The 14,952-nt window shown below is 38.9% G+C and overlaps 1 protein-coding gene and 1 pseudogene across 1 annotated transcript; both read right to left on the reverse strand.

The window, feature by feature from the left end:
* Window positions 1-1,418: 1,418 nt before the first annotated feature.
* LOC130139233 (cysteine-rich receptor-like protein kinase 25) lies at window positions 1,419-3,047 on the reverse strand (annotated as a pseudogene).
* Window positions 3,048-10,814: 7,767 nt separating this feature from the next.
* Window positions 10,815-12,304, reverse strand: LOC115686711 (cysteine-rich receptor-like protein kinase 10). Its single transcript, XM_056315759.1, has 3 exons — window positions 12,203-12,304; window positions 11,265-11,475; window positions 10,815-11,014 (listed from the first exon to the last, which is right to left on the reverse strand). Exons 1-3 carry the CDS (start codon window positions 12,302-12,304, stop codon window positions 10,815-10,817), a joined length of 513 nt encoding a protein of 170 aa, XP_056171734.1.
* Between the last annotated feature and the right edge of the window lie 2,648 nt (window positions 12,305-14,952).

The following is a 14,952-nucleotide window of genomic DNA, read 5'->3' on the forward strand; positions in this document are numbered from 1 at the left end:
TGAACAATCTGCACTTTAAAGAATAAAGTGAAGGGAAACTCAGAAGCTATTCTGACTTTTTCGAGTTTTGCATGATGAATTTATTGTAATCTTTTAGAATTATGAAACGAATTAATAGTATTTCTTTGCTTCATCTGTTTTTCTTAGACCTCTTGAAGCTAGCAGTCCACATTAGAACTTGATGCCTTTATTATCAAATGACCAAGTGGGCATATTTGTGCCAAGATTATGTCATATAAGTAATTACTTGGGCTTAGAGTCTCGTTTTAAACCAAAAGGTGAAAAAAAAAACAAATTTAAACGACGTTCTACTAGCGATAATGTTTTTTGGATATTTGAAAAAGATTTTTGATCCGTTAATTTGAAGAGGTGGACAGTCGTTACACCGTTCGTGCAGGTTATAATGAATGTGACAAGGAATTTTGCTACCATAGGATAGTAAGAGATGCTGTGCTGTTTACTGGGGCTTCCATTCAAAGCTTATAACACTTCTCCTCCTGACTTTCTAGCACTGGGCAGGTGTCAGCAGGCAATGTTTCTGTCTTGAATCTGTTTCCCTTCCGAGATCTCATATCTTGTCGGAAAACCTCTACCCAACTCTGAGGTAGGCTTTGTCAACCACTTACGCCCAGTTGGCTCCCATGCCACTAGCTATGCCCTGCCTGATCCCCTGGTGGTGGAGAAGGATCCATAGTGCGTCATGAGCACCAGGCTAAGTGGCGGCTGAGCAACTCAAGGGAACCACTGACTTAAAGATGAAAGCACAGAGTCGAGAAATAAAAACTCATACATAGGATCTCCAGAAAAATTGAAGCTGCTCATTGTTCACTAATGGTATCCACGGAAGGCCAAGCATTTCAAGGCCTATGAAGCTGCTACATAAAACAATTACTTGTATTATCGAGGGTATGCTTTCGTAATTGTCACTCCGTTGACCGATTGCTGTATTGATCGAATTATGGATTGGTCTGTACTTTGAGGGAAGAAGGCCGGATGTCGAGGCTGTGGCATAGTGATGGGCTGGCTGCTAAGCATGTGAAGTATTGTCGCCATGGTGGGTCTATCAACCAGATCTTCCTGAACACAAAGTAAGCTAATGTGTAGGCATCTCAGCACTTCATCTCTTGAACACAAGTCTAGGACGGCTGGGTCCAGAACTTCCAATGGCATCCCATCTCTCTAGTGTCTCCACGCCTGTTTACAATCCATTCGAAAGAAAACACCCTTGGTAAATTGTAGCATTAATTCAATGAAGTATATAATTAGTATTACACAAGTTATGTTAACCAAAGTCGCAATACTGTAGTCATGTTAGTTTGGAGGAGGCAAAGTGTACATGTACTTCTTGTACTGGAACTTCGGCCCGATTGAGTTGAAATACCAAAGACTGCAATGCGACATTTACATCCATAAACTGATCATTGACAATTGGACAGGCAACTTACATAGCTAGCTAGATCTTTGCCTCCATCTGCTTGGCAGAAATAATCATTCTTCTTCCCAATAATGATTTCTAGAAGTAGGACGCCGAAACTATAGACATCAGATTCCTTACCAAAAAAAAAAAAAACCATAGACATTAGATTTAACAAAGAATTTCCCATTCCTTGCATACTCCAGAGGCATGTAACCCCTGCAAATGAAAAAAACACATCAATTATTTAACAATTAAATCTAAGTGTGCTCGAATCGATGCAATTTACAGAGTCACATTTAACAAGAACGCATATTTTGACATGACCAAATTATCAGCCAATGTAATGAGAATTTAAAACTTACAGAGTCCTTGCGATTGCATGAGTTTGATCGACTCCAAAAATCCTAGCTGTGCCAAAATCTGAAATCTTTGGGTTGATGCCACTGTCTAACAAGATATTACTTGCTTTCAGGTCGCGATGAATGATCCGAATTTGGGAATCTTCACGTAGATAGAGCATTCCTCGAGCTATTCCCCACACTATCCTATAACGTCTTAATCAATCCAATTGCATACTTTTCTCAGGATCTGCACAATTAGAGAGTCGTCTTGTAATTTAGTAATTGGTCTAGCTTGCTAAGATTAGAACCTATTTTCAAATGCAATTTTATCATATTATGAGCAAGAGGACGACATATTAGAGAAGACAGTTGCACACTCAACTTAAACTTACCATACAAAAAGTAGTCTAGACTTCTGTTAGGCACAAATTCATAAACAAGTAGCTTTTCTTCGCCCTCCAAACAAAATCCGAGTAGGCGCACAAGGTTTCAATGTTGAAGCTTTGCGACCAACAATACTTCATTCTTAAATTCTTCAGCACCTTGTGTTGAACCCTGAGATGAACTCTTCACAGCTATATCTTGCCCATTAGGAAGCTTCCCCTGGAATAAATGTATTTTTTTTGTATAGTTACTCGATTATCTTCATATCAAAAGCTTCCCAGATATCTAAAGGATCTTAAGGTGCAGTTGTGAGGATGTAACTAAAACGAAGCCTCACATTGGATAATTGGTGTGGTACAATCAATATCTAGTTGACTCATTACGAATGACTAAAGCTTTTGAAAGAAGTTGAGTGAACAAGATATGTTCTGGGTTTGAAGGCAGCTTCATCACATGTGGTACTGGACTTCTGGTGCACATTCCACCAAAAGATCTTTCGTTTTAGTTGTTTCCTTTTTCATTTGACAACAGTCTTCCAACTAAACATAATCTGTTCTTGATGTATCGAACTAATAATACCTGGAAAACTTCACGGAATCCGCCTTCACCCAACTTGTTCTGATGAGAGAATTGTTTGTTGCAGCTTGTATTATAGCTAAATCGTATTGCAAGGATTCCACGTTCGTAATTTTATTCATCCCTACATGATGAAACAACACGAGACTGGTCATTTCAATGAAGGCATAGAACTTATCCAAGCCATGGACACAATGTTTTCAACAAGAACTTAGTCAATGACCCCCTTCTTCTTGGATGAGCTCATGGGTCTTGGTCTCTTTCCTCCGAACGAAACAACAAGCAAGAGAGAGAAACACCATAAGTACGCCAACGGGAACTGCAATGGCAGTGATTATCATCACTGCAAATTTATTGCTTCTTCCTGCTTATGGAGGATCATACTTTCAGTTGTGGTAATAGCCTTAGTATGTTTTGCAGATATTTTCCAAGGGAGAGAAGTGTTTCTTTGGCTCTGAATAAAGAGACACTGGTTTATATCCTTCTAAGTCCTATATGAATGCATCAAATGGATGGGTAATCAAAGGTCATTTGATTTACGGATGGCCAAAATCAGTTTACAACTTAGAAATGATGTGTGAATTTTATTGTAACTAGATTCATATACGGTTTGTTCTGACAGAATAAATTTAAGCAATGCATATTTAAAGTTAAAATTTTCAATATTTATTTAGTAAATGATATGATACAAGTATCCAACTAAGTAGATCACATCAAAGTGTCAAATATGAGTCCAACAAAGTACTTTGTAAATCACTTGATAAGTGAGTTTTAATCTCCCGTGCATTCTATTTAAAATGAGTTCAAAAACCACTTTAAAATGGGCTCGTGCAAATCAAAGTGGCATCCACCAATGGCAAATTGTTGCCAGTCTCTCGTGGTCCACTCATGCCCGTGTTTACCAGGAAACGTATGCATCCACTTGTCATGACTTCACTTTAAAGCTCCGTTTATTTCGCGAAAAATAAATAATTTAAAAAATATTTTTCTTATAATAATCTGTTGTATCGCTTACAAAAATGAATAAATGAAAAATATTTTCATTGTCTACCAAATTATTTACACATAAAATATTAAGATGGCATTTATTTTGCAAAAATATTAATATATAATCAGTCAACATCATCATAAAATTTACATGATCTATGACTATGATTGTATTCATCTTAGAGATTACGTATATATTTTTCTTTTGTCCCATTATCGAAACTAAATTGACGATAGTATTATAATAAATTTTATCACGGAAACTCAGCTCAAGTACAAATTTCAATGATCAGGGAAAATTTTCAAATCAGTCCTAAACCTACTGTACGGCGGCCAATTCAGTCCTAAACCTTTTAATTTTGTCAATTCAGTCCTAAACCTTTTAAATTCTTGCCAATTGAGTCCTTCCGGTCAATTTTGGCCGGCCGGCACTGACGTGGCCGCCGGCCGGCGTCGGCCGGCACTGACGTGGCCGCCGGCCGGCGTCGGCCGTCCGGTCAACGCTGACGTGGCAATTTTTAATTATTTTTTTTCAATTTTTTAATCTTTTTTTTCTTTTTCTTCTTTTTTTTTCTGCTTTCTCCCCTCTGGCCGGTCCGGCGACTGGCGGCCGGCCAGAGGGGAGGGCCGGCGAGGGGAGGGCCGGCCAGAGGGGAGGGCCACTTTCTTCCCCGATCCACTGCTTGGGGCCCTCCGCAGTACATCGTCCATGGTCTCTCCCAGGAGTTGAATGAACCGAGATCGGTCCTCTGTGACGTTCCAACTGTTCCCCTGTGTCGACACAGGGAATTGTTGCATGACCGAGTAAATGGGCCGATTCGAGTACCTCAGCATGCATATGTCGTACCAGATGATGGAGGTTCTTTGGCCGGGGCATCGCCGGCCAATATCTTCCGCCATGGTGGCTACGCAGTCACTGCAAGTCGTGGCGTCGATGTCGCCACGGCAGAGGAAGATCCCATAGGTCTGGTCTTGCGGGTATTCGCCAGTGGTGGTGTTGGAGAACCCACCACTGCTGCTGATGTTGTTGCTGATGGAATCAGCGGAGGAGGAAAGTGATGAGAGGAGATTGTTGAGGTTTTTTGGTAGGTGGAATTAGGAAGGAAGGGATTGGTGCTGGGGCAATAGTTGCCGACGAAAATGGGTGCCGCTTCACTGATGTGAGAGATGCTGATGGAGCAAATTGATGGAGAAGAGGAGAGGGAGGGAGATGGTGAAGGAAGAGCTCATGTTCTGATGGATATATTACATTTGGCTTTCGTTGGTTCTTGAGGTTTTCTTGTAGTCTATCTTTTGTCATTATAAAGCAATAAGCTAGATAAAAATCCACTTTTGGTCCTTATATTTGTATCTTTCTTTCAATCGAGTCCATGAACTTTTAATATGTCTAATCAAATTCTTGATCTTACATCAGTTTTCTATTCAAGCCCCTCCCCGTTCCCAACTCGGTCAAATGCGTAACCGACAAGAGTCCAACGCGAAAAAACTTTTTGCTATTCTGTAAGGTAATTCATGGGACTAAAGAAAATCTGACAAATTGACCAACCTGATCACAGCCAAGCAGCACCACCATTGGACAAACTGAATAGATACCATACCAAGGAGGTAAGCCCGTAAGTACCAATCCTCACAGTCCAGGAATGAATGATGCCCCCTCCGCTCACTCTGATACAGTGTTTGCTTGCAATAATAGTTATTACAACATAATCAAGCTGTAATAGATATTACATGCTTGGAGCATGCTCACGACATGCTCTTATCGGAATGCTCAAGAGTCGGGGCTCAACTCCAACTCAAAGATTGCAGAATGAGATCAGAGGTGTACTCATTTACTGCATAAATCTTCCCTCTCTGAAAAAATTGCTCTTTGTGCATGGTTAATACTATATGAGAATCCTCCGATCTTCACGGTATTACTATTAGTAAATTTAGGAAGACTTAGGCCATCATGATAATGTAAGTGTAAGGAACTTCAATGAAAAACCTCATACTATATGAATCATGCAGATATGTTCTTGCATATATAAGAATTTGTTAACGCTCCTTAATTAGAATTTATTTAGTACTGGGGGGCGTACATGACTAAATTCATGCGACTTCAGACTACGAGGACTACATCCCAATACCTTGGTTTGAAATCTGGTAAACTCTGAACATGTATGGGCAAAATACATCACGAAGAAGAAAACGTCGACCATTAGAGCAGAGCAATGGAGTCAGCACGGACCATCTTCTTGGCCCTATATCTCCAAAAGTTCCTTCCTCTGGCCGAATAGTTGATGGCATAGTCACTCTAGACTTGAGCTCGTCTCATCTAGACTTCTAGTCACTCTTACGGCTACAAGCTGCCAAAACCTTCTGTCATCAGCAGCTGGTATAGTTGATACCGCATGTGAATTTTATTGGACGACCGCCAAATATTCTTAAAAATGTAGTTGATAAAGTTGTGATCAGTAATATTCAAGTGCTTATACATTTGGTCAAGTGGGTTTGACGAACGGTATACATAGGAGCAGGGATGGATCTTGAAAGAAAGTCTTGGGGGCCAAGGTCTAGGATGATTTTTTTCTGGAAATTAAGAAACCGATAGCTTTGTAGAGTTGCGCAATTAGGACTATAATAATCACGCTCTTAATATTACAAGAACTTATACTCAACAGCACTCGCACACTAACACTCACTGCTTTATAATGCACATTTCACTCTATTCACAACTCGCTACTCACTTCACTCATTATTCTACACACACAGTTTTCTCTCTTCCCTCTATTCCTCACGTCACACACGCACACCCTACAAACCTCACTTTCTCTCTCTGGTGGAGCCTTCTCTGGAACATTCTAGAGAGGAGAGAAGGCTGGACTTGCCAGGAAGGATGAAGAAAAATCTAGAGAGAGAGAGGCGGTGAATCATTCAACACTCCCCCTCACCGACTACTCTTTCTTAATTCTGATCTAGTAACCGTGCCAATATTGCTTTCGTACTCTTCAATTGTCTTGCTCCATTCTGCACCTTGCGAAGCTTCCTCATATGTGGATGGCTCGATTACTCTGACATCATCGGTCAATGACACATTTGCATATTTGGGATTTGATCTTCTTTGCCTTGTCGATCTCCTAAGTTTGAGATTCCTGCTCTTTAGATTCTTCCATCTGACTTGGTCGGAGCTCTTTTGTCATTCTCGGACATATACCAGTTCGCCACGGACTCTTTGATTTTTTTGATGAATGTGCTCTAACTTCTTCTTTTCCAGCTACGAGATCATTTCCACCCTCAATTGGTTGGCCCTTATCAAGCTCGTCATTTTCTTCCATTCTTTTATGAACATCTTTTTCAATTTGTTTTGAATTCGGTAGTTCAACGGCTTATGATGACCACCACAATGATAGGTCGTCGAACGCCACATTTCTAGAAGTGTATCACCTCCTTGTTGTAGGATCACAAAATTCCACCCTTTCCTTTGATGCTCATAGCCCACAAATATATAGCGAACTCCCTTCTTATCAAACTTGCTGCTTAGATGGTCTGGCACGAATGCATAGCAAACACATCCAAATACTCTAAACTGACTTTCCGTCGGCTTGCGATTCCATAACTTCTTGTATGATGACATAAAGCCAAGCCTTGCTTGAGGTAGTCTGTTGATCACGTGTGCAGCTGTCTCCATACATTTGGCCCAAAATCTAGGTGGAACATTCTTCGCATGCAACACACGCACCTACAGGTCTCTTCCAAATGCCGATTCTTTCTTTCGGCAACTCCATTTTTTTGTGGCATATTCTGGCAGGTAAATTGTCGATGTATCTTTAATTCTTGAAGATACCTTTTAAACTCATCTGATGTACATTCTCCCCCATTGTCCGTAAGAAGGCATAGTATTTTCTTACTAACTTCATTCTCTACTTTTGCTTTAAACTCCTTAAATTTGTTTAATGCCTCATATTTTCTTTCATAAAGTTGACCTAGACGTACCTGAAGAAGTTGTCGATGAGCGTTATCATGTATATCCAACCAAAAAAAAAAAAAACGTTATCATGTACTTTGATCCTCTGATTGATGGTTGCTTTACTGGTCTAAATACATCTGAGCGGATGAGCTCGAGAGGCATCTTTGCTTTGTATGTGGACTTCTCATATGGAAGCTAATGTGCCTTTCCGTACTAACACCCGACATAGACTACGTCTTCTTGAACTTCCAAGTGGGGGAGACCCTTCAGCATTCCTTTCTTCATCATCACCTTTAACTTATGGTAGCTTACATGCCCAAGCCGTGCATGCCACAAGTCAGGTGTATCACTCTTTTGAGTTTTGTCCTTGTATGCCATCTAAGTTGACATCACGAATACAAACTCTAATCGATTCCCCTCCATGATTGGTGTACTAGTAGGTTTTAAACTGCGGTACACCTTAATGTCTCTTGGATCGAACACCACATAATTGCCCGGGTCTGTAGAAGGCCAGAAATGAGTTGTTTCATTCCCAAGGTATTCCTTTTATTGATGGCATTATCATTTCTTGTGCAGTCAAGTATAGTTTTGAAGGTTGAAAGAGCATGAAGAATCGGATCTTTGTCCTTGATCTTTCCCATTATATATGCTACACGGACTCTTAATTATATGACATAGATAGTTCACAAAAATATAAAGGAAAATAGTCAATTTACCGCCTGTTCTTTTGACGACTTAACTTCTTTCCTTTTCTTCGAAGCGAACAACAAGCGAGAAAGAGAAGTACCATAAGACCTCCAACAGCAACGACAACGGCGATGGTTATCACTGTAGATTTGTTGCTGTTTTCTACGCATGTACCGTTATGTATATAAGACAATTGCCATACTAATCCAAAACCAAATTAGATGAAAGCGTGTTTAGTATTTAAACAAAACCTCATGACATAGTTTTAAGGGTTTAGAATTTGGCTTGTTGCCCCAGTGTGGGGAGTTCGAATCCCCACTTTCTCGAGAGGGGCTAGGGATGGGAAAGGGGGGGCTAGGGATGGGACGTTTAGTTTCAGGTGTGGGGTTCGACTCTTACGCTCTATAAAGAGGTATAGCAAAAGTCTAAGAATAAGTTGAGAGTTAGAGTAGGATAAGACGAAAAAGAAAAACAGAAGAAATAATATCCAGAAAAAGAAGGTGTGCCTGGACATGGAGGAAACTCATTCTGTCGGGTTGAATTGATTATCACTGGACTTAGTCAACATAAATAATAGAAAAATCATCTCACAATGGATCGACGCATGATTTAGCCTCGGGTAGTAAAAAATGTCTCGAGTTTAAGCCGTTTGAACGGTTCCGACCCAAATTAAATTTTCCGGTATGTAGAAGTCCAAAGCCGAAGTTCAATGCCAAATCTTACAGAAATTGTTTTCGTATTGACTTTGGTCAAGATAACAACAAAGAAAAACGAAAGTCCAAGTCAGCCTTCTTCTTTGACTCGGTCAACATGGGTGCAAGAAAGAAAGAAATAAAAGATAATGGTAAAGTCGGTCAAAGAAGCAGTGAAGACTAAAGTCCAAAAGTGGATTTGGTCGACCAAATCCTAGTTGGATTCAAATATTCACTTCTCCCTAGCGGTTGCTTATATATTCTCAAGGGTTATATGCTGTTGTTGACGTGAAGAGCAGTAAAGAGCCGTCTACTTGTGCAAGTGCTTACCGTGCCGATCTTGATGTGCAGACGAGACTTCATCGTGGACTTCCAATCTCGTTGATTACATCCTGGTGAAAAGTTGCTAGTGTTTAATAGCAGATCAAATTCTTGCAATAAGAATTTGTGTATAATTCTTTCATGAGATTGAGAGATTTTTTCGTAAAAAATTGTGGGGTTAAACATTGTGTGCATTATTGGGTGTAATTGAGGGTTGGAAAACATCGAAAGTATTTGAGTGACTCGAGCGTGGTTGTAATATCTATTGTATTATCGCTTGTTCCATAGTGGAATTCGTTGCTGCTCTCCCGTGGACATAGGTCACTACGACTGGACCACGTAAATCTAGTGTCCGATTTATTTTCTTATTCTGTCAAATTTATTGTTCAATCACTTGCTTCCCAAACAATAATTATGAATGATAACATGAGTGGAGTCTTCTTTAAATGCATACGACCCCCTTTGAGTAATTAAGAGCTTATTCACCCAATACATAGATTTTTGCTAATGGTTTATAAAAAATCATCGTGGAAGGCCAAGCATTCTCACTGCGAGACCATTCATGAAGAAGGATTTCGGTCACACCACCATTCACCAGTGGTAAAATTTGGTAACCGACATGCCATTGGTTGACGAAGGCATAGTCCTCGTGGTGGATTGGTCCGATTCAAGCTCTTCCATTGGGATGCTCAGTCGCCGCAATCTACTTTGGACGAAGAAGGCTGAACGTCGAGGCGATGGCGAGGTAACTGAATTGCTGCTGAGCATAAGAACTACGGTGGCCATGATGGGTCCAATGGCCGGATCTTCCTGAATGCATAGTAAGCAAATGTGCAGGCATCGAAGCACTTGATCTCTTGAATATGAATCCTCGATAGCCGGGTCCAATACTTTCAAGGGTGTGCCATCTCTTCATTGATTCCACACCTGCAATATTTATTCTGGAAAATCTTCACAGAATTGCGGCATTAATTCGACGATTCATCATGCAAGACATCTGAATCTTGCAAAAAACCACATCTGACCCAGGAAAAGAGTAATAATCGTAAGTGTTTCTGTAGGCTAAAGGACAAAGTTTTTACAAAGGAATTTCAATTTCACTTTACCAAAATTGCAAAGTGTGTAATTATTGGTCGCAGTAGCACGATGAAACTTACGTGACTAACGAGATATTCACCCCCATTTAATTGGTGGTAGAAGTTATTCCTCTTGCCATAAATGATCTCTATAAGTATTATGCTGAAATTGTAAACATCGGATTTCACTGAGAACTGTCCATGCATTGCATATTCAGAAGACATGTAACCACTGCAAAAACAAACATTACCACATATGTATATTTCAGATTTAGATGTAGATCACGTAGCATCCTTGAATAGATAAAATGAGCAAGTCCAGCATCCAATCACAAAGTCATCTAGTCACAAACTAAGACTTACAAAGTCCCCACAATTTTGTTTGTGTTAGCCTAAGTTTAATTTCGCCATGCCAAAATCCAAAATCTTCGGGTTCATTTCATTGTCTAATAAGATATTGCTACATTTGAGGTCACGATGGATGATCTGGAGACGAGAATCTTCGTGTAGATAGAGCATTCCTTGAGCAATCCTAAACACTATTTTATAACGTAATGGCCAATCTAATTGTCCCCTTTTTTCAGGATCTGCATCATTGCACCAAAATTCATTAATGTGCTAGCATGTGGCACCTATTCAAAAACTCAAGGTGAAGCTCATAAAAAATACCAAAATATATTTACTTTCATTCATCAAAGGTAGCTTAAAAATAACTATACGCAGTTGAAAGAACAAAAACCAAAAAAATTCAAGGTTTCCATAGCTAGTGAAAGCTTGAACATTTGATTTCATGCAAATTGTACATTTTGCACATAAGAAGGTTAAACTGCAACATACCAAATAAGAAGTAATCAAGGCTTTTATTTGTCACAAACTCGTAGGCCAGTAGCTTTTCGTCTCCCTCCAAGCAAAATCCGAACAGTCGTACAAGGTTTCTGTGTTGAGGCTTTGCAACTAATAGAACTTCATTCTTGAATTCTTCATCGCCTTGTCTTGAGCTTTGAGATAGCCTCTTCACCGCAATTTGTTGTTCATTAGGAAGTCTTCCCTAAAGTATTTTGTATTTATCATTTAATTCCTTATCACAACCTAAAAACTAACATAAGAAAGCTTGACGTTTTTCTTTTTCTTCAACATCATTATGTTCAATTCATATGTAGGCATTCTTGATTGTTGCTAACTAATATGTGATGCCAGAGCATTCCATTGAAGTCGGCAAGTTGTCGATCTCATCGATCACTCGACAAGTTGTCGATTCCAAGTCGACTCATCTATTACAACGTACCGAAGGCCATTAATCCAACCACTTTGGAAATGATAAAATCATGAAGATCTTCAATTGGGTACATTTAATTCTCATATATTTTCTAGGTCTAGTTAATGTCGTTCAAGTTTCTAGAGTCCTTATTTATTTATGGTTGTTTTTATAGTAAATGTTGTTTTGTCTTTCGTAAGAGTCTTTTGTCTTTCGGAAGAGTCTTAGTAATTACTCATGCTTGGAGGGTTGTTCCAAGCTCGTCTATATAAGCATGCTATGATGAATGAGAATACAAGACTTATTTGATTCAAAACTTAATTGAGCCCTTTGGCTTGAGAACCAGAAAGATTTCTTGTTTTACTCTTATCCCTTAGGTGGATTCCTACAGGTGGCGAATATTGCTCTTATCTCTTAGGTTAATTACCTATGAGTGGCGAGCGGCCTATCCATTTAAGTTCTCACTTGTATTGCCTCCTATTTCTCTACGCTATCTCCGGTGTCAATATGTACTATGTACCTGGAAAACTTCACCAAATCCACATGTACCCAACTTGTTTTCAGGAGAGAAATCGTTTGTCACAGCTTTTGTTATAGCCAAGTCTAATTGCAAGGACTCCATAAGTTCGTTTGCACCTACATTACCAAAAAAATGCAACTTAATTATCAAAACATCGACATTGGCGTTTATACGGTTGCCAGTGGTTGGGAACATTATCACAATGAAGAGCACTGCATTAGGCTGGCATGGTTGTCCCCCAATCCCGAAGAAATGTTTCCTCTCTTAATTATTTATGAAGAAATAAAAAATCATCAATACTATAGGGAACAAATAATCCGATGAATTGTAATATGGTCACTTATTCATGCTGAGGGTAGTGTTAGATCTGTTAATTGTGGTGCAGACCGCAGATGCTACCTATGCTTGGAGGAAATTGTTCAAGGTTAGGAGTATTTTGAGGTCTCGTTATGTGGTTGGTAATGGCGAATCTATATCACTCTGGCATGGCTCATGGCATCCTAATGGGATCTTGCTAGATGTATGGAGAGTAGTTTATGATTCACCTCTTCTTTGAACTGCAAAAGTGGCTGATGTAATTTGTGCTACAAATGGAAATGGCCCAATGCGAGGTCTGCAGACTTGGTATCAATCCAGGCAACTGTTTGTTGTGTAAGTTTTCAAAATTCTTCTTTGGGAGACCAAGATACTTGAACTGCTGCTTCTAATGACATTCTTACTTCTGCTTCAGCTTGGGAGATTGTCAGGAATAGAGGCACAAGAGTTGAATGGCATCAGCTGATTTGGATTTCACCTAATGTGCTGAGGTTTAGATTCATATTTTGGTTGGTTATACAAGATAAGCTGCCTATTGAAAGCACTGAGATTAGATCCCATTTGTTCTTCGTATGCAAATTAAGAAAGTCTGGAAGAGTGCCCTTCAGCTTTGTTTTCCTAATAGAGATATTGGTGTTTTGGGAGTTTGAATTGTCCTGATGCAGCAGGCTATGAAGGGGAGAGACTTTAATCGGTGTTTGGTGGAACATTTGCGGAATTGCTGCAGCTATTTGATCTAGAAGGCCAAAAATGAGCTGTTACACTCCTATTGATGGCATTATATATGCTTGTGCAGTCAAGTATAGTTTTGAAGGTTGGAAAGAGCATGAAGAATCGGATTCTTCCATTATCGAATACTGTCTTTGAATCTTAATTGTTGTTGATTGTTTTCAGGTGGTGGTTGTTTTATACACAGGTAGAGTACTTCAATCTTAAACTTGTTGCATGTATTTTCTCTGGTCAATTAATGATGAAACTTGTTTGGAATCATTTATAGGCCCAAAAATATGATTGGTTTATCACATATTCATAAAAATGAAATAGTATTCTTGTGATTTCTCATTTGATAACACGAATTAGTAACAAAATTAAATTTATGAGATCTGATATTTCCGTAAGATCTTTATATAGTCCTCCTATGATATGCGAGTTTTTCTTGTTTACAATACAATTGATATAAAATCATAATACCATCATTTTTTTATGCTATTATAGTGATGCAAAAGTTTTTCTAAGTACATAGAAGGGAAACAATTATATGTACCCTTGCATATCCTGAATCGTATAATTTTAGTCCTGTATATTACTAACAAAAGTTGATGCTGGTTTTGTTTCTGATATCAAATGTACGTTGGCTTTTGGTAACAAGTTTATAAGGAAAACTATTGATATTTAGGCATTGCAAAATACAAATACGTTGTTTTTAAAGCTTGTAATAAGGATTAGCTCCACTTGTTTGATTTGGTACGGTGCCCGACCAGCTTAAATTATGAAAAGGGGCATCGATGCAGTTTCTGTAAAATGTCGCCGATATATTAACTTAAATTAACTTTATGGAGTTGTCTCATCCAATAGGAAGGTATTACAGCTTTAGGGTTTGTATTACCAGATACACAAGTTGCAGTACTTCATAGCAAATTTTCAGCACAACAAGCTACACTATAGCTATAATTATATCACATGGACCCTTAATTTGAATGATTTATATAGTTGATTTATGAAAAATAAAGAGGTTTCATTGGATGCTCAATTATATGATACAGATAGTTTACAAAAAAATAAAGGCAAATAGTCAATTTACTAAGTTTTCCTTAGACGACTTCGCACGTCTTCTTTCCTTTTCTTCGAAGCAAACAACAAGTGACAAAGAGAAGTACCATAACACCTCCAACGGGAACGGTAATGGCAATAGTAATCACGGTAGATTTGTTGCCTTTTCCTGCACATGTACCATTGCGAATTTGAGACAATTCCAAAAATTAATCTAAAAGCTTTTTAGATGAAATAGTGTTAAATATTTAAACATTCTAACGCTCTCCTTCACTAGGTTGGGGTTTGACTTGAGACGGAATCATGAGGTGATGCCGGAGCATTTTGAGACGTCGAGTTCTTGTCGATATTATCGGTACCAAGTCAGCTCTTATCGATATTATCGGTACCAAGTCAGCACTTGTCGATATTGTCATTCCAAGTCAACTCTTCGATCACAACGAACCGAAGGCTGTTCGATTCCTTCAAAGGCCATTAATTATCCACTTTGGAAATGGTAAAGTCATGGAGACCTCCAATCGGTTACATTTAATTCTCGTTTATTTTCAAGGTCAAGTTAATGTCGTTCAAGTTTCGAGAGTCCTCATTTATTTATGGTTGTAAATGTTGTTTGTCTTTCCTATGAGTCTTTTTGTCTTTCCAAAGAGTATTAGTAAATACTCAAG

Source organism: Syzygium oleosum, unplaced genomic scaffold, assembly GCF_021117445.2.
Source record: "Syzygium oleosum isolate NSW1041296 unplaced genomic scaffold, Sole_v2.1 Sole_v2.11, whole genome shotgun sequence".
NCBI lineage: Eukaryota > Viridiplantae > Streptophyta > Magnoliopsida > Myrtales > Myrtaceae > Syzygium > Syzygium oleosum.

Coding starts and splice junctions, on each gene's coding strand:
- LOC115686711 (XM_056315759.1), bottom strand. CDS start 12,304: ATGGAGTCCTTGCAATTAGACTTGGCTATAACAAAAGCTGTGACAAAC. Junction 11,476..12,202: donor GATTTGGTGAAGTTTTCCAG/GTACATAGTACA, acceptor AAAATACTTTAG/GGAAGACTTCCTAATGAACA. Junction 11,015..11,264: donor CCTTGATTACTTCTTATTTG/GTATGTTGCAGT, acceptor GCAATGATGCAG/ATCCTGAAAAAAGGGGACAA.